General features: G+C 43.1%; 1 protein-coding gene across 2 annotated transcripts in view; it reads right to left on the minus strand.

Moving 5' to 3' along the window:
• The window catches only part of PLCE1 (phospholipase C epsilon 1), a 677,378-nt gene that overhangs the window by 478,516 nt on the left and 177,959 nt on the right, over positions 1–20,903 (minus strand). For both annotated transcript variants that reach the window (XM_082268059.1, XM_082268058.1), the window contains exon 2: positions 4,272–4,533. In XM_082268059.1, coding sequence (XP_082124185.1) covers positions 4,272–4,533 — 262 coding nt within the window. The remainder of the gene's footprint in view (positions 1–4,271; positions 4,534–20,903) is intronic.

Consider the following 20,903-nt stretch of genomic DNA (forward strand, 5'->3'; position numbering starts at 1 on the left):
GGGTCCAAGGATAGGACCCTGAAAAAGGGCACGCTTGCAGCAGCAGCCACATCCCCATCTGAATCAGAAGAGAGAGACAGCCTGGGCCGTTTTCTCGCGGCCCGTTCAGACATCAGCATTTCCATATTTGCCACTAAAGTCGCAACTGCAGCAGCCAAATCAGGTCGCAGCGGAGCCACAGGAGAACTGGGGCCCTCCACTAAAGCTGGAGGAAACTTGCTTTCCTGAGAATCCATGGCTCAAGACAAGAAAAAATTACAGTGCAAAAAACGATGTACTGTCCCCTTAAATAGCGCTGCGGAGTGCGCAGCCCACCGCTACTGTCACAGCTATGAAGACCCCCAAAAGGAGAAGAAAAACTGAGCCAGAAGCAGTATACAGAGGAAGACAGAGAGATGCAGTGCAGAGCCCGCAGATCATTGCTACCTGTGTCCTTTGCTGCCTGAGAGGAAAAGGAAATGCTGCTGGAAGGGGCTGGCTATAAGCCAGTCCTCAGGGAAAATGGTTGTCCATAGGAAATGCATTGGAGGCTACACTAAGATGGCCGCCGACATGCGGCCGAACCGATCGTTCTACAGCCCACAAAATGGCGGCGGAGGGCGCCAAAACGATCTATATACTTGCCCCAGAGGGGCCATATCCATGCGCAGTAAAAAACATGGCGGACCGCGCGAACATACCCCCGCAGCGGTCGCCGCACAACACTCACGTCTGTACCCCCAACATGCACCTAAGGTGACACAGGGACAGGGACCCCCAGTAAAAAACATACAAATTTGTACGAACAAGGCTTTATTGAAAAGTTAAAATCACACTCACATGGAATCGGATGTAGTTAGGCACAACAACATATCCAAGGCACAGAACCCGGTCCTCCCGCTGCTAACGTTGTCCCCACTGAGCCGCACGTTACGGGTGATCCAGCCACCCGATCACGATGTTACCCGGACTCAATTGGCGTTATGGCTGGGGATCCTCTGGGATGTCCTTGGTGTAAACAGAATGGCCGCGTGCTCACGCCCTGACGTGTTTCGTCGGCACTGGACTTCTACTGAGGGCCTCATTGAGTCAATTGAGTCCGGGTAACATCGCGATCGGGTGGCTGGATCACCCGTAACGTGCGACTCAGTGGGGACAACGTTAGCAGCAGGAGGACCGGGTTCTGTGCCTTGGATATGTTGTTGTGCCTAACTACATCCGATTCCATGTGAGTGTGATTTTAAGTGTGATTTTAACTTTTCAATAAAGCCTTGTTCGTACATATTACGCTATGGGTCCTTATTGTTATTGGTCCTTATTGTTCCCCCTTTATGTGAGAGGAGAGGAGGAGGTGCTGTCCATATCCCTACTAGTTGGAGTGGAACCCTGAGGGGATCGCCATCCGGAAGTGGAGGATTATCTGTTGAATAAAGCGCTACACCCTAGCGTTAAGGGTACGTGTTCACTCTCAGGGGGGGAGCACAGCGGTGAGGTGAAGGATATGGTGGTAGCAGAGTGATCAGCAAAGAAGTCTTGTGTTTTCACTACACAACGATTTTTCTATGCACCCAATCTTTCGTGTGACTTCACCCTGAGATTATCATGGACTTATGAACTTTATGGCTTTATAACAACTCACTGTTCTGATAGGCTGATTTGATTTTGCCATATACCCTCAACCTCGTCAGAGGCTGTCTTTAGCGCTGCTAGTGTTTATGTGGGCTGAGGCTCTTATACGCACCTTTTTTTTTTGTTATGATCTGAGTATAGCGGCTGCTTTATTGGTAATACAGGCAGATGAGAACATACATCTTGCGGAATTGCTAGATATATCCTGGGAGTATTGCATACACATAAGCGCTGAGTGGGTGGGATAAGGAATTATTTTTTCTTTCTTGCTCCTTTTATGCATACAAATTTGTACAAAAACGAACCCCGCAGGGATCGCACAGGGAGTCACACAGGCACAGACATGGGGACACACAGCAGCACAGACCGCCACCCCAGACAGAGGCCCCACACAGAAAAGTACTTACCTGTACCCGATGGCGTGGGGGAGCCTCTATGCACGGATAAACCTCTGTCCTCTCCTGACAGGGAGTGCCGTGAGCCAGGGATATGACGCTGCAGCAGCGCAGACGAGTCCTGTGAGGTAGCCATCTCACGGCTGCATCCCTGCAGCGAACAGGGATGGGTCGTTCTTAATGCCAGGGCGAAACATAGCTGAACGCTCGATGGCGGGCTGGGGGTCCATCTGACCCTCTGTGCCCTGGAGAACCAGGGCGGCCAGTCCGAATCCCAGCACCGCATGATCCATCTTCATCCGAAGAATAAACACTAAAGCTGACAAAATAAACAGCTAGTAAAGTGAGAGAAAAAAACTGACATTTTTCAAAGAAAATCAAATGAAAGATATAGGAAGGCTGAGACTGAAGCCCCAGCACAAGGGAGCCTGACTATTCCTGAAAGCTAGGCAAACTAAAACTGAGTTGGGAGTGGTGATGCAGGGGGGTATTGACCAGATGGGACAGCCCCCGTGGGTGTGTACATGCTAATGCCTTTTGTCTTTTGACTAAGTCTATATGCCTAGCTATTCCTACGGATAGGAGGACAATACCCAATTGTGATGACTTAGAGGAGGCGGCGACTGTCGGAGACGTAAGAGAAATAGGGATTACAAATCCACAGAAACCATTTTAACTACAAGATCATTTGCTGGTTTACTACAGATGCAAATGAAATGTTTTGCTTAAGACAATACTAACCAAATTCAGAGCTAAAAATACAAAATGTGCAAACGCAGGAAAGCATGGACAAACCTTTGTCCTAATGGGATGCCAGAAAATGTTTTGGACTTTTGGAAAAGAGAAAATGACCCAAGTGTCATAGCTGGGAAGTGAATAATGTCTCCTGACATAATAAATTGAGCTTGCTGTTGGGTTTGGTGATCCCAACTCCATTTATTTATTTTTAACAAGCGTGGAAGGAGAGACATACCTTTGGGGATGGGTTCCTTGGGCACTGCCACTTTGGGGTGCTTCTATGGCCAACACTGAACACATACACTACCCTATTAGGTTTCCTACCTACCTGGCCAGGTAACAGGCACAACTGTAATTTGTTCTGGCTCCTATCAGTATAATAACTGTCAATCCCCAGTTGCTGTCCTGCCCTCCGACTGCAAGACCAATGATGTTAAAACAACACCAACTCAGGGCACAGAGGTCACCCTAAGAGAATAAATGTAACTTGGTACAAATATATGCAAGTCTAGAATTGTAACCCCATTAAATACTGTAGTCATATATTAACTCCACAAGAGATCTCCATGTTGTTTTAGTAAGGTTTCCAAGTTCCACCTCTCCAGGTGGTTCCATGTATAGGAGCCCGAGAAAACACCCTACTGCTGACTTCAAGTTCCCCTTTTAGTATATTTACAATCCATTGGATAAATAATAGCACCACTTAGCACTAGACTGTTTCTGTGTAAATACCAAATGTGCAATCAAGTTTCTCCTCATCAGTGCCAAAAAATGAATAAAGGACATGTTCTATTTCTGAGCATCCCTATCTTCCCAGTATGCCCAGGGAACTTAAAGACCAGAAGAGATATTGTGAACCCGCATCCTATCTCTAATTAATGATTACCCTCTGTCAGAAAAGTTTAGGAGGAGGCAGGCTAAACATATGCAACTTAGATGACCGCATTGTAATGGACACAAAGCAGTTCCTGGGAAGAAGAATAGGTGTGCCGAGTCATGTAGTAGGACCTCTCCGTTCACAATTTATCACAGTATGACGAATGATTTTATAGCAACAAAAAAAAACAAACAAACAACAGCAGCAAGCTCAGCACCAAAGATGTTTTCTGCATAGTGAGAGCAGTGTGGTCACCTTGCCTCCACATCCAAACAGAGAATGACTTGTATGCATTTAAAAAAAAATACAAGAAACTCTATAAAATGTCAAATGACATTGACAAGTGACAAATGACAGTGTCAAGTGAGGGAAAACCTTTATGCAGAGGGGGAACCGCTTGCACAGAACCTGAGCAGGACCGAGAAGATTGCAGCTATAAGCGTAGTAGCCTTGACTACTACAGTCATTTCCAACTTCCCCAGTGACCGTCAGGTAGGAGATGGGCATACCTATATTGTGCCAAGCTGACCAATGTAAGCATATAACACAGATCATTCCTGGAGTTCAGCTTTAACCAGGTATAGTAAACTTTTTACTTTTACCTTTTTTTTTTCTTTTTACAATTTTGTTTTACAAAAAAATTTCACAGTTACCTTTTAGCATTGTTCTCCCAATGGAGCCACAGTTTAAACTGGGAAGACCGCTTCTTGCACCTAACAATGCAGTTGCTTCCAGCAGCGCCCCACTTATGAACTGAGATATGGTTGTTCTATGCAAAGTTGCAAAAAATCCAGAACAGTCATTTTGTTTCACAGGCAGATCAGTGACATTGGCAAGCAGAGAGATCAAATGTTTTTCAAGCAGGCACACAGAAAGGTCATCACTGTCATCGTCTCCATTGGAGAAGCTGCAATTCTGTAAAAGAAAAAAATATTATTTACTATTTGCCTGTAAAATAAAATATTATATTACATTAGTAATCTGATGCCATTTTTTTTCTCACAGTGTTTTTTTCTACAAATGCAAACCTTGATCCTTTTTCCAAGTTACACACATTATACATTTCTAAGACCCACCACAAGTGCCCCATACACCCTCTAAACACTGAACTGGAGAACACTGTTGAGCTATTACAGATATCAGAAACCTGAATATCTCCTAAACTAGTAGAAAATCATTACTGAATACAGTTTTGTTTTGTAGCAGTACTATGTAGGACATGCAGGGCAGGAGTCCCAACTCAGGCACTGCACGTTAGACATTGTGCCACTAGGTATTTCAGTGGTACCTAAGTGTTTATCAGGTAAAGTGGTGTCATACATGACGTGATGGACCAGGGAACGCCTTGCTCTGTGCTGCACATTAGGCAACAAACAGCTGAGTGAATGCAATTTATTTGTGTGATTGGATTGTTGTTGCATGTGTATTCATGTGCTGCGTCACTTTACAGTGTAGAATGTACCCTGATAAAATATTTGTTTTTTATATATAAGCAAAGTACATTTTTCCAACAACAAAATCAGTACTGAATTTAGTAAATGCCTAAACCTTGTTTGACGCTATGTACTTTATGTTTTTTTGCTCTCGGAAAGTAAACAGCAATGCGTGTTTAAAGTCACTGTAAATTATAAATACATGGGTTACTAGATTTGTGGACAAATGTACATAGACAGATACATACAGATACACCAATTCATAAGTTATGCATAATTTTTACTGGGCTCGGCAGCCTCTGGGAGCGGTTCTTGAACAAGTTGTTTGAGTAAGACCTACATGCCAGAATAACCAGCTTAAAAACAGCTGGGCGTTTACTTTATGCCAATGAGTGAAATAAGCAGCGTATAGCTTTGCACCATGCTGTACAGCCATGACTATATGACCTCATCTGCAAATCTGCCACCATATGAGGTATCTAACACAGGCCACCTTGCAGCTCAATAAAGTGCTGCTCATACCATACCATTCTAATGCCCTCTTTATCCCTTTGTATAAAACAAAAACAAAAAAAAAATACAAAATTACATACCCTTAACCACTTAAGCCCCGGAAGATTTTACCCCCATTCCGACCAGGGTTTTTTTTTTGCGATTTTTTACTGCGTGATTTTAACGGACAATTGCGCAGTCGAGCAATGCTGTACCTAAACGAATTTGACGTCCTTTTTTTCCCACAAAGAGCTTTCTTTTGGTGGTATTTGATCACCTGTGCGATTTTTACTTTTTGCGCTATAAACAAAAAAAGAGCGTAAATTTTGCAAAAACAACAATATTTTTCACATTTTTTTATATGAAATTCCCCCCCAAAAAAATGTAAAAATCTAAATTTTTTAACATTTTTGGCCAATTCATTTTCTGCTACATATGTTTGGTAAAAAAAAAAAAAAATCGCAAAAAGCGTATTTTGATTGGTTTGCGCAAAAGTTATTGCGTTTACTAAGGGAAAGATTTCTGTCATTTTTGGTGTTTTTTTTTAACGCGTAATGTCGGCGATCTGCGATTTTTTTTGCGGTACTGCGACATTGCGGCGGACAGATCGGACCCTTGACTGACATTTTTGACACTTTTGGGGTTACCAGTGACATTACTGCAGTAATCAGTGCTATACATATGCACTGTTACTGCAAAATGACACTGGCAGGGAAGGGGTTAACTTTATTGGGGAGGGAGGGGTTAAGTGTGTCCCTAGGGGTGTGCTTTCTACTGTGATTGGCTGTGGCTACTAGTGTAGGAACAGTGATCAACGGTCCTACATAGTAGAACCGTCTGAACACTGTTTCTACACAGGGGAGAATGACAGGCGACTTGTTTACATCAGCCACCTGACTTTCTCCCTCTGTACCGACGATCGGCGAGCGACCGGCGGACATCGGGTCCGCCGGTCACATGCACTAACTTCCCTGTGAACGAGCCGCGGCGGGCGCGCGACTCCGCGAGCGCGCGCTCGCTCGCTATTGGCTCACAAGGAAGTGACAGGCAAGTGACGTATCGGTACATAGCTCTGCCTGGCCGGGGCTGACCTCCGCAGTATATAGTCATGCGGCGGTCGGCAACCGGTTAAAGGAGAAGTATAGCCAAAGATTTTTTTGGCTATTCTTCTCCTATGGTCACAGGAGTGGAGTTAGTTGTGACATCACAGAGTTGGTCCAGGCTCTAAAAAGATCACAACCATATGGTCAGGATAGACCCAGAAGCCTGGATTGGCACCTGGCTTAGCCTCTCAGCGATCTGCTGAGAGCCTTAGCCAGCCCCTCCCACCCCTACACAACCCAGCACTTCAGTGAGCACTGGAGGGGATAGCAGAGAGCCGGAGACTGACAGTCATGGCTCTCTGCTCAGAGCGGAGGGGAGAACTGAGCAATCAGCAGTATTTGATCATTCAGTTCTCAATGCAGAGCAGGCGGGGGACTGACGCAGCATTGGATCGATGCTGCATCCACCTAGGTGAGTATATATATTTTTTTTTTTTTCAGAAAGCCATACTATTTTAAATTGTTAGAAACCCAAAGCCACAGTTCATCCAAGGGATGGCAAAAAAGCCCTCTATGTCATCCAATTTGCGCTTACTGTGAAACAAAAAGTCCCTTCATGATCCTCAAAGACAATCAGAAACACCCTGGCTCAAATATTCTACCAATCTTAGCAGTAATGTATGTTATGTTTTTTAAAACACATCCAATCTTTTTTTTTCCCTAAAAAAAAAAATCTACTAGGACTGCAGGAACCTCCAGTTCACAGTAAAACATTTTAACAGCTCTAACCGTTCCAAAAAAAAAAAAAAAAAAAAAAATGTAGGGAAAGGTTAAATCTCTTTTTCCACAATTGTACCCTCACATTTTGTTTGTGAACAATTTTTTACTGAATTTTCTAAATGAACTATTTTTATACATTATATACACTAGGTTATTTTATCTCCCTTAAATTTTCTTTATATACAGTCCAGTTAAACCAGAGGGGGCAAATTATGTCAGTTTGCAGACCTAAAACAGAGGTTTAACCTTCCTGAACCTTCTCTCTTCCGCTACCTCCAATTGTGACATGCATTTATATACCAATTTGGCTCCACGAGAGTGGAAATTAAGTCCTCAAGTTTGGAAAATGTCCTACTGGATGAGTCCATGAAAAAGCCATTATCAGAATTGTTTAAAGAACTTTTCCCTGTCCCTCCCCCCTTGGTAACCAGGTGTAGAGAACAATGATTTGAGGAGGTTCTGGACTTCAGAATGGAAGACTGGGATAATATATTGAGAATCCCTTTCACTCACTTAGTATCAGCAAGGCACCAATTAATTTACTTTAAATTCCTACATAGGATATATTATACTCCCTCAAAGCTATCTAGGATGTACCCCGAGGCATCAGCAGAGTGTTGGCGCTGCTCACATTCTCTGGCAAACTTTGGTCCCATCTTTGGCATTGTTCTGTGGTTCAGGAGTACTGGTTTGCTGTGGTGAGCTTCATAGTGGAGATCACCTCTTTGCCTATGCCTATGACTGTGGCAATTTGCCTACTTGGTAAAGTGGTGGGCCTGGTGTCTACTAGGGCTCAGCGCTCTTTGCTTAGCCTGATACGATTTTATGCTCACAAAGTGCTAATCCTCTATTGGAAAAAACCCATGACACCCTCCCTGTCTTACTGCAAGGGGCTTGTGAATAAATTGATTCCGTTCTAAATAGCCATGCACCTGAGCAGGGGTTGCCCTAGGAAGACTGAAAACATCTGGAAGATCTGGTTAGTCCTGTTTCTGTCGCATAAAGTTATCATGGCATTAATGCTAAGGCATCACCCCTTTTCTGGATGGTGGAGGATATGGGTACACCTTTCTCTGGAGCCTTTTTCTTAACCTTGGGGTCTGCTTTAAGCCAGACTGCTGCATAATTTGTATAAAAATATGTGATTATATGCCTTAATACTTCAGGGATTGCAATTCCTTCTGCATATGATTAGACTTTGTTACTCCTTACATTTGGGAAGGTCGAGTTGCCTGCAAGGTGGTGAGCCTGGACGGAGGGGGATTTTGGATTGTTTTCAACTGTATTTTGGTACTGTTGAGTTACGTGTCACACATTACGTTTGACATTTTGTTACTTGTGTTTTGTTTTTGTGCTATGCATAAAACAATAAAAAAATTACAAAAAAATAGTCCAGTTAAAAGCCCATCTATGCTCAAAATGTATAATCATATATACATTTCCACATTGTATTTCAGTTTATTCTAGCCTACTCCTAATAATCTTGAAGTCTCCTATACATTTGCTACCTTGAGTTCAATTATACAGTACATATTCACTTGTGAGTAGGTACTGTGTGACACATTTCACAGAGCCTGGCTTCTGAACTACAGAGGTGCTGGGAGGAGTTTCAGAAGGCAGAGTTAGTAAAGAAATGTCAGGAATATCAATTAATATACTTAGCTTTCCTCCAGCTTCCATACTGCAGGGGGTAACAACAAGCTGCTTCCGACAAGATCCCACAGAATGCTGAGCAGCCCAAATTTCATAAGGCAAAGCTACAGCACAGTGAAGAAGTGCCTTCATACAAGACCTAAGGTACTTACCACCTGTACCTAAGTGCCACGGCTGGAAGCAGGGGAAAGGCAAGTGTATTTAATATCTATTTTCCTTACAAGTAATATTTTTTTGCACATATTGCAGCCCTGGTGAAGGGAGCAAACAAAATAGATGGACATTTTTAGACAAAAAAAAAAAAAAACATCATTTATACACACATTAAAAAGATCAATATAGTTAGTGATTTATAAATAAAATGTTCCTAAACAATTTAAAATAACTAGCTTACAACTTTCAGACTAACAATGACATACATTTGAGAAAAAGCATTCAGAAAAAGTGAGATGTGGCGAAAGAAGCAAGACTTGATGTCTACAGTAAATTAGTGTTTCTTTTAACAGCTACAGGAAAAAATGCCTTGTTGACAAAAAAGGAGACAGTGTTTCCTTGGACGGATTATACATGAAATAATGGTGTTAATCTAACATGTGTAAAGTGTCTTCAAGACTGTCGCCAGAATATCTGTTCGTTGTAGAACATTTTCCAATTCTGTTCCTTTTCATAGGAGACTGTTCTTGCACTGAATTATTTATTCTTTAAAATTTACAGTCAGTGTTTGAGTGTGGCATTATATAAATAAATATAAACTACCTTTTTTGGTAGTCACTTCAAAATATTTACTTTTTCAACAGACTACTGAAACGATGTCCAGTTACTGTTGTCTTACTCTTGCACAGTTGCACTGTTCTTCTCTACAGAACAAAGGTTTGTTCCTATAATACTTTTTTAATTTATTTTTTTTAAATATTTAAACGCAAAACATATTGGTAATTGAAATTGTAACTACTGTACATGAAGTGATCTGTTGCAGTGCTTTTAATGCACATTATGATGAAAGTTAGTGAGTGTTGTGTAAAAGTGGCTCATTTACCTGAATGAGCTCCCAAACGTATTGTTAATGCAGACCCTCACAATAGACCCTCACAATATAATGTAGTCCTTTGCTGTCCAATTTATGGCAGCAAGGCAAACCAACTAACAAAACGTGCATTACTACAAATTGTGATAGCTTGCACTTTACCACAGCATGCAATATTAATGGGCCCCAAGTGTTTCAAGCTCATATGATAAAAAGAAATGCACAAAAATGTGGGCAGCCTAAAATGCTGTTATCTGCATTTTGCCGATAAGAGAGAAAAAAGAGGTAATAATGGCACCGAAAAAAGGGAGGTGCATTTTTTTAACTGACCAAAGATGCACCAAGCAGGATTTTTAACACCACAATGGAAGTGCAACGGACCAATAACGGCCAAACATACATTCATATTCATTTAAATGCATGATATGAATTAAAAAGTCGAATATAATACAATTATATGTAAAAATATATATATATTTTTAAAAACTGTAATTTTCGATTTTCTGCCAAGTGCATCCTGCATTTTTCGGTTCGGCGCACTTCTAATTGATAAGGTAGAGAGTGGTAAGCAGTCACTCTTATCATTTTACGGTATTTTCTAACAAGTCACACTGTACGACTACAAACTTTAAAAAAAGAGTGCAAGTAAATGTGTCTGGGAAATATCATTCTCTCAGCCTGCTGCAGACAGGAGAAGCATTTCCACAGTCTCTCCTCCAATGATCACTCATACTGTAAATTTATAAGGTGAGAGTCTGAAGTAAGGGGCTGGTAAATACTGTATGTGTACACACAGCCAAGAACATTAAAGCTACTGCACAGACAGTAGGATTTACATGTTTGTGTCATGGATTTCCGGAGTATAAAATAAACAAGGGCATTTGCAGAAGTACTGTCATCACTTTGTGAGGTATAACACAAGAGTACTGAACAAGTCCCCTAATTCAGCTACAACTGGGAGGTAAAACATACTTCCAAGTGTTACATTAATCAGAATGCATACACAGAACTTAAAGTGATTGTAAACCCTTACATATGATATACCTAGTGAAGTGACCGGTATGAGGTGATACACAGATGAAACGAATCCTCCAACATAGGCGGTATCTGTCTGTCTATAGCCATCTGTCCCTTACACCCATTCAAGCATAGACGTTACACAGGATATCTCTGCTCTGAAATACAGAGGGCGGAGAGCAAAAGTTACACTGAGTGGCTCTGAGAGCTGGTTAGCCCCTTTTCAAACAGCACACAGGAACAGAGCTGAGGCTGCCAATCTGGAGATCCCTCCACTGTCACCATTTTGCACTTGGTGTGAGTAAAACATATCAGAAGTGGCTCATACAGATAGCAGAGGAATGAGGCAGTGGACAGAAATGACACTTAGTGCTCTGGGTTGAGACAAGTACACACTTCAGAGGGATATGCTTTGTCTATATTTCAGGTCTGAGGTTTACAACCACTTTAATATTTCTGGCTATAGGTCTGCAATTCTAATATACTAAAGCTGACATGAAAACAAGTTTGGCTCCACCCCCTTCCCCAAAGACCCCAAACCGATCCTTCATTGTGATGGGCAACATCACTATCTAGTAAGGATATTTAGGAGATAAAACTCATGTTATTTACAGTACAAGATTAGTTGAGATTTACACATACATTGTAGTTTTTGTTCCCTGGATCTGCTGATCATTTTGATGTTTTCATTAAAGGTAACCCGCTTACATATTTTATCGTTCTATACTTATTGGCATTTGTCGTTTGTGACAGTATAGGTTTACTTTAAAGCAACCTAATACAAGGAGAGTCCAAAGTCAAGATCAGACTTTCAATGAATATTGACATTTTCCCCACCTCTGTTGCAAACATCCTGCAGACCCACCTACATCTGCAGGCTCCTCTGAGGTTTTGTGAGTACTATGAGACATTGTTCCTTTGTACTGTTCCAGGGAATGAGTGGGATACTCCTCTGGTTCAACTAGGTACAATTAGGACACTTTGCGGAAAAATGCCTGTTAATGCTGTCTTGAACCCAGCTGGATGCCGACCAACGCTTACTGGCGCTTGAAATATACTGTTTTGCTGAACTGTGCTAGATATTGACCTTAACACTTTGGTTGACTTCATAAGATCCTGGACTGTAGTGAGACTTGACTCTTGACACTCTGGTTAGCTCAAAAGTCCTGCAAACAACTCCCACCAGCCCTTCACTGACTGAGGTAGCTCTTTGTAACTGCTTGTGCTGCTGAAACTCTTAACTCTGTACACTGCACACTGTACACTTTAGCTCTTCAGGGCCCAACCGCTGGCACCCCCTTTACACTTCAGGGTCCTTTCACTAGGCACCCCCTCTACAATTCAGGGTCCTCTCACTACGCACCCCCTCTACACTCCAGGGTCAAGACTGGTACCCCCTTTACCGCTAGCTTGCTTCTGGATCCCTTGGACCTTCACCGGAGTGGTCTCCTCTCAGCTAGGCAGACCCCCAGGGGCAGTTACAGTACTCACTAACTGAGAATGCTTTCCTGGAACTAAACCCCCTCAACTCTGCTGGTCCTCAGCACACCGGATCCCCTCTGCAGCTCAGCTTTCTGTCACCTCAGGAAAGCCGCCCGGGACACCCAATCCTGCTGACAGGAGGAGAGACAGCCGTACTCTACCTCCTAGGACTCTGCTTCCCGCCAAAGATGCTGCATCATCTGCTCCCCTCAAACTTATACCCACTCCCAGAATCCTGTGCGGCAGAATCTGCCTTTCTGGGGTAGATACAGGCCTGAATGTGCCACTGATTGGGTTCCTCCACTGCCTAATGAGAATCCTTCTTATGGAGTCAGTGGGGAGACTCCCCAGTCTCAATAGCAACACCTGGGAGGCATGACAGCCCAGCTGAAAATCATGGCCCTGCTGTTAGGCAGCCAAGGCCCACTATACTTTGCCTAGCACCTACCTTGTAGGGTGCTACATATATAACAAAATTATACCTAGGGTTTAGCTGTATTGCAAATAAGGGTAATAAAAATCTTCTGTGTGTAGAGTTTTAAAATGATTTATATTGTTTTTTTCCCACAAATAGATCTTTCTTTTGGTGGTATTTGGTCACCAATGCGTTTTTTATTTATTATTAATATAAACAAAAAAAGACTGACAATTTAGAATAAAAAAAATCAATATTTTTTACTTTCTGCTATAAAACCTATTCAATAAAAAAATAAAAAAAATCGAATTTCTTCATAATGAATGATAAATTGAATAATAATAAGGCCAATATGAAGTCTGCTACATATTTTTGGTAAAAAAAAAAAAAAAATCCCAATAATAGAATATTTATTGGTCTGCACAAAAGTTAAAGCGCCTACAAACTATTCAATATATACTGGAATTATTATTTTTTTTATACTAGTAATGGCGGTGGCTGGCTGAATTTGTCCCTCTGTTTTCACCTGGTGATCTGGCCAGTAGAACACCTTCTGAATTAGAGTGCCCCAGTTCTGAATGAGCACGGGGGGAACATGTGGACAGCAGCATTGTCAGTCTGGGGTGAGGGGAGTGTTAGATGTACTGGCAGCTTAAAATACACTAACAAACCAAAGCCAAACTCCAGATAATACCTCATAAGCAGTTACAACATAGAGCTTTTTTTTTCTCCTTTTGGGTTAAAGGTTTTAGATAAAAAAAATAGAGTTGATCGCTGTAAGCACTCCTATCAGTGGTAAATGGTTTGTCTCTTCCCTGAAACTGCTACATCTGCAAGACTGCTTGTTCTTTTGAAAAATACCAGACTTACTGGCTAGATCACCAGATGAAAATAGAAAAAAGAAAGCCTAAGAAAAAATATTAATGCAGCCATCTAATAATTGGTAAACTGCATTATAATAAATGTTTGCTTTTGTGTTTAATACTGCTTTAAGATTTTCAAATCTAGTGCTGCTATGTAAATACAGTGCCTTGCGAAAGTATTCGGCCCCCTTGAACTTAGCGACCTTTTGCCACATTTCAGGCTTCAAACGTAAAGATATAAAACTGTAATTTTTTGTGAAGAATCAACAAGTGGGACACAATCATGAAGTGGAACGAAATTTATTGGATATTTCAAACTTTGTTAACAAATAAAAAACTGAAAAATTGGGCGTGCAAAATTATTCAGCCCCTTTACTTTCAGTGCAGCAAACTCTCTCCAGAAGTTCAGTGAGGATCTCTGAATGATCCAATGTTGACCTAAATGACTAATGATGATAAATAGAATCCACCTGTGTGTAATCAAGTCTCCGTATAAATGCACCTGCACTGTGATAGTCTCAGAGGTCCGTTTAAAGCGCAGAGAGCATCATGAAGAACAAGGAACACACCAGGCAGGTCCGAGATACTGTTGTGGAGAAGTTTAAAGCCGGATTTGGATACAAAAAGATTTCCCAAGCTTTAAACATCCCAAGGAGCACTGTGCAAGCGATAATATTGAAATGGAAGGAGTATCAGACCACTGCAAATCTACGAAGACCTGGCCGTCCCTCTAAACTTTCAGCTCATACAAGGAGAAGACTGATCAGAGATGCAGCCAAGAGGCCCATGATCACTCTGGATGAACTGCAGAGATCTACAGCTGAGGTGCGAGATTCTGTCCATAGGACAACAATCAGTCGTATACTGCACAAATCTGGCCGTTATGGAAGAGTGGCAAGAAGAAAGCCATTTCTTAAAGAAATCCATAAAAAGTGTCGTTTAAAGTTTGCCACAAGCCACCTGGGAGACACACCAAACGTGGAAGAAGGTGCTCTGGTCAGATGAAACCAAAATCAAACTTTTTGGCAACAATGCAAAAAGTTATGTTTGGCGTAAAAGCAACACAGCTCATCACCCTAAACACACCATCCCCACTGTCAAACATGGTGGTGGCAGCATCATGGTTTGGGCCTGCTTTTCTTCAGCAGGGACAGGGAAGATGGTTAAAATTGATGGGAAGATGGATGGAGCCAAACACAGGACCATTCTGGAAGAAAAGACCTGAAACTGGCACAGAGATTTGTCTTCCAACAAGACAATGATCCAAAACATAAAGCAAAATCTACAATGGAATGGTTCACAAATAAACATATCCAGGTGCTAGAATGGCCAAGTCAAAGTCCAGACCTGAATCCAATTGAGAATCTGTGGAAAGAACTGAAAACTGCTGTTCACAAACGCTCTCCATCCAACCTCACTGAGCTCGAGCTGTTTTGCAAGGAGGAATGGGCAAAAATTTCAGTCTCTCGATGTGCAAAACTAATAGAGACATACCCCAAGCGACTCACAGCTGTAATTGCATCAAAAGGTGGCGCTACAAGGGGGCTGAATAATTCTGCATGCCCAATTTTTCAGTTTTTTTATTTGTTTAAAAAGTTTGAAATATCCAATAAATTTCGTTCCACTTCATGATTGTGTCCCACTTGTTGTTGATTCTTCACAAAAAAATTACAGTTTTATATCTTTATTTTTGAAGCCTGAAATGTGGCAAAAGGTCGCAAAGTTCAAGGGGGCCGAATACTTTCTCAAGGCACTGTACATATGAAGTGACACTAAAAAAGGGGTCTGTCTGAACTATCAATTTTAGATGAACTTTTACTTTTTAGCACTTCTGTTGATGAAAATGTTAAATAAAAAAAAAAAAAAACAATAACCTTTATATTGGCCGACCGGGGGGAGAATGTATATTTCCATATACAATCTAGCAAAAAAGAATAATACTGTACATTAAAATGTTTATAAACACCAGATTAATAACATTTTCCAAGTACATGTAAGTTCACAGTGTCCTGAACAAAGATTCCAGCCATTGATAAGCTCATGACAGGGTGAATACTTGGAATGCTTAGAGAGACCAAGATGAATGATTATTTTTAAATTGAATTTTTTTCATAAGATTTAGGAAGGTGTTTATAGCTGTACTTTAAATGTGGAAATATCAGACTCGTCTGTCTGTAATGGTTTTGAAAACAGATATCACAGACATCTCCAACCACAAAATATTCAGCTGTTGAGACCAGTAAAATGCAACATCAGAACAGCGAAAAGAACATGCGTTGAAAAGACTCAGGTTGGTGGCTTAAAATACTTGAAAGACCATTCTTCCTTTACACACAGAGGATTTATTCACAAAAATATCAACAGCTATCTCCCATTTAAAACAAAGGCAAATGAAAACTTCACAATCCAAGTGACTGCCAGACAAAACTGAACCATGCCTGTTTCTGACATTTGTTGTTTACAAGGTAAAATCAGTATTTTTTGCTGTAAAATTACTGAGAACCCCCAAACCTTATATATTTTTTTTTAGCAGAGACCCTACAGAATAAAATGGAGATTGTTGCAATACTTTATCACACTGTATTTGCGCAGCAGTCTAAGACCCCGTTCACACTGGGGCGACCTGTCAGGCGACCTGGTCGCCTGACAGGTCGCCGTAGGTCGCCTGCCATAGAGAAGCTGTGGACTCGTTCTAATAGGAGCGACACAAGTCGCTCCGACTTAGAAAAAGGGTCCGGAGCTTCTTTGGGGCGACCCGGAGCGACCTGCATTGACTTCAATGTTATGAAGTCCGTGCCGGCCGCTCCGAGGTCGAGGTGCGAACTGCGCACCGTGACCTGTGAGGTCGTCCCGGCAAGTAGCGTCGCCCCAGTGTGAACGGGGTCTTACAAACACAATGTTTTTTTTTTAAATACACTTTTTTGAATAAACAAATAAGAAAACAGTAAAGTTAGCCCATTTTTTTGTCATGCTTCAAAATTGCAAATGCTCGTGGAATAGTGACAAACATTGGTACTTAAAAATCTCCATAGGCGACGCTTTAAAAATTTTACAGGTTACCTGTTTAGAATTACAGAGAAGGACTGGTGCTAGAATTAATCCTCTTGCTCTAACGAGCACAAGTATACCTCACATGTGTGGTTTGAACACCGTTTACATACGAGGGCTCGATTTGCCTATGCGTTCGCTTCTGCACGTGAGCTCGGAGGGACAGGGTGCTTTACATTTTTTTTTCTTATTTATTTTATTTTTACACTGTCCCTTTAAAAAATGGGATTTTGACTTACCATAAAATCCATTTCTCTGATGTTCATTGACGGACACAGCTCCTGATATCCATAACCATTGGGTTATACTGCTCCCTACAGGAGAAGGACACTAGGCAAAAAAGAATTCTGGCTACACCCATGGGCAGTCCCAATGGGTATACTCCCTCTCTCGGCTATAGCCACACAGTTTTGTTAGAAGCAGTGTCAGAATTATAACTCCACAGAGGGGCGGGTGCGTCAATGAACATCAGAGAAATAGGTTTTACAGTAAGTCAAAAATCCCATTTTCTCTTTCGTTCATTGACGGACACAGCTCCTGATATCCATAACCATTGACATCCAAAAGCAGTGTTAAACATGAGGGGTGGGAACAACAAAAAAAATTCCCAAGGCTAAACATTAGCCAACCAGGCAACAGGAGCTCAACCAAACAACTGGAGCCCACCTGAAAAAAAGAACACACCCTCAAATAGGATCAGGTCCTCTTAAAAAGCAGCCAAACCCTGTGGCCAAAAGAAGCATCCGCAGATGCTAACACATCCACTTTATAAAACTTTGTAAAACTGTGCACCGACGACCATGTGGTCGCCTTGCAAACCTACCTCATTGACGCTTGATGGCGGAAAGCCAAGGAGGCACTAAGTGCCCTAGTAGAGTGCGCCTCGACAGGGAAAGGAGGAACCTGACCCCTGATAGAATAGGCCTGAACCACCGTCTGTCTGATCCATCTGGAAATGGTCGTAGAGGAAGCGGACAACCCTTTTTGAGGTCTATCCGTGAGCACAAAGAGTGAGTCTGACTTCCTGAAAGACTCGGTAGCTGCCAGGTACACCCTAATTGCCCGGACCAAATCAAAGGCATGCAAGGCAATATCCTTTGGATGTTTAGGCCTGGGACACAGGGACAGCAACACAATGTCTTCATTCAAATGAAAATTAGAGACAACCTTTGGAAGGAACGACGGACATGGGCGAAGAACCACCTTATCCCTTACCAGATAAGGTGAACGACAGGAGAATGCCACCAGTTACAACACCCTGCACGAAGAGGTGATAGCCACTAAAAAGGTCACCTTCTGGGAGAGCGTAAGCAGTGGAATCTCCCAAATATTTGCAAAGGGGGGCTTCTATAGAGCTGAAAGCACCAAATTAAAGCGGAGTTCCTGCCTCAAAAACACCTTTGGGCCATCCGCTTGCTTTAAATCCCCTAAAAAACAAATGGATAGTGCCGATTTTTTTATTTTTTTTACTTACCTTGTTTTTGAAGAAAGTATACTTACCTTCCTTGTACTTCCTCCCTCTACGGGAGCTGAACGTCCCAGGAGTCAATGCACCTGCACCGGCCCCGCTCGTCAGTCCCGGTGCAGGCGCGTCATTCCCTGCTAAACAGCTTCTGGGCATGCCCAGAAGCTGTGCAGGGATGACGCACCTACCCTGGAAGAGGACGCCCTGGCTTCAGCTGCCCACACCTAAGATGGCAGCGCTGGACAAGAAATTTTCAAGGTAAATATTTATTTTAAAATGTAAGTGCGACCTGGGACAGTTCAGAGGCTATCCATTCTGGAATGCACAAGCCCTGACTGTCCCGGGGGTATTTTTATCTACAAACCATTTCTGAGGCCAGAACTCCGCTTTAAGATCCCAGGGCGGCAACAGAGCCCGCACTGGAGGAACTAAATGTCGGACACCCTGAAGAAAGGTACACACAAGGGAGTGTGTGGCCAAAGGTCATTGGAAGAAGACCGCCAAAGCAGACACCTGGCCCTTGATGATACTCAAGGCCAATTTCTGTTCAACCCCCCATTAAAGGAACGTCAAGATCTGAGCCACCGAGAAGGAGCAAGGAAGAACCCCAAGAGACTCCCACCACGCAATGTACGTCTTCCACGTACGATAGTAGATCTTCCTAGAGGTAGATTTCCTAGCTTTCAACAGTGTAGGAATCACTGACTCAGAAAAACCCCTATCCTTCAGCACCTGGGGTTCAACAGTCAAAGCCAGCCACTATCAAGCAGGATAGAAGATCATTCCTTGGGACAGCAGATCCTCCCTGAGAGGAAGCTGCCAAGAACGTCGGCGACCAGCCGCAACAGATCGGCATACCAAGCCTGGAAAGGCCAGTCCGGAGCCACTAAGATGACTGGAATCCCTTCTGTCTCAATCCTGCGTAGAAGTCTAGGCACAAGTTTGAGAGGAGGGAAGGCGTAAATCAGACTATACTGACCCCACAGGGTCACCAGCGCGTCTGTGACATGCACCAGAAGATCCCTTGACCGAGCCCCAAAAACGCTGCACCTTTCTGTTGAGCCAAGTTTCTGTTGCAGGGACCGCATATTGAACTGTGCAAATGGAACCGCCCCAAAGGTAGACACCATCAGGCCCAGCACACGCATGCAAGTCCGGAGGGATGACCATTTGTTGGACAGCAGGAGGCGAATTTCAGACAGGAATTTCTGGAGTTTGTCTAGAGGAAGGAGCACTCTGGCAAAGGCCAAGTCCAGAGTCAGGCCCAGATAGTCTAGCTTTGTGGACGGAACCACAGCAGACTTCTGAAAATTCAGAATCCAGCCGAACTCCCACAGAGTTCCTATTGTGATCTCCAGGTTCCCCACCAGAGCAGAGGGAGACTCCGCTCGCAGAAGGAGATAGTCCAAGTAGCCCAGTACCACGATTCCCTGTTGGCGTAGCAAAGCTAGCACCAGGGCTAACACTTTTGTGAAAACCCGAAGAGCAGATGTGAGACCAAAGGGTAACGCCACAAACTGATTATGCTCCCCTCCCACAGCAAAGTGAAGAAAACACTGGTGACTGCCATGTATTGGAATGTGAAGGTAGGCATCCTGGATATCGTTAGAGGCGAGGAAATCCCCCTGATGCAGGGATGCCACCACAGTTCGAATGGACTCCATTCTGAACTTCTGTACCCGCACAAAGCAGTTTAGCGCCTTGAGGTCCAGGATTTGACACACTTTGTCTTCCTTCCTGGGAACTGCGAACAGAATTGAGTAAAAAACCCTGAAAAAGTTCAGAGGTCGGAATCGGGACAATCACCCCTTGAAGGAACAGGTCTTGTACCGCCTCAAACAGGCCCTATAAGTTGGAAGGAAAAAAACCTTGCAGGGGGACAAGAGCGAGACTCAATCTTGTAGCCAGACCTAATGGCTTTGTGGACCCACTTGTCTTTCACCTGGGAAGTCCACGGGTCCGGAAACCAGCGAAGATGTCCCCCCACCCCTGATACGGGTGAGGGAGCACCTTCATGCAGAAGGAGCCTTGTCTACGGGTCTGGAGAAGCCCGATCCTGGCTTGCCAGACTAGGTTAGTTTGGATCATCTAGAAGAGGCCCTGAAAGGCTTTGAGTCCTTGTCAGTCGACCCTGAGGTACGAAATAATTTCTTATGAGCTGAGAAGGAAGGCATGTCTACAATGAGGTTCCTTGCCCTTAGTAGCCTGTGAGACCTTTAATGAGGTAGCTCCAAACAAGCGCTCTCCTTGAAAAGGAAGATCAGACAAAATCTTTTTTGAAGTCTGATCTGCAGACCAGCACTTGAGCCAAAAGGCACACCAAAGGACCACTGCCAAAACAGAGTGGGGAGCCATCAGAGGAGCCGCCTCCAAAGAGGTATCACAGGTAAACTGCAGCCCCTGAACCAGCTGGTCCGCCAGCACGGCAAAGATGGGGGAGCTGTTCCCCCTCGAGGGTCACGGTGCAGGAGCTTAGCCCATTCTTTAGCAACAATTCTGTCACAATAGGTGGGGAAAGGAAACAACTTTGCCACTTTGGATGGCTTGTAAGTGCCAAAGGGCACCTGCGC

This window comes from Pelophylax lessonae (genome assembly GCF_965119305.1).
Source record: "Pelophylax lessonae genome assembly, chromosome: 9".
NCBI lineage: Eukaryota > Metazoa > Chordata > Amphibia > Anura > Ranidae > Pelophylax > Pelophylax lessonae.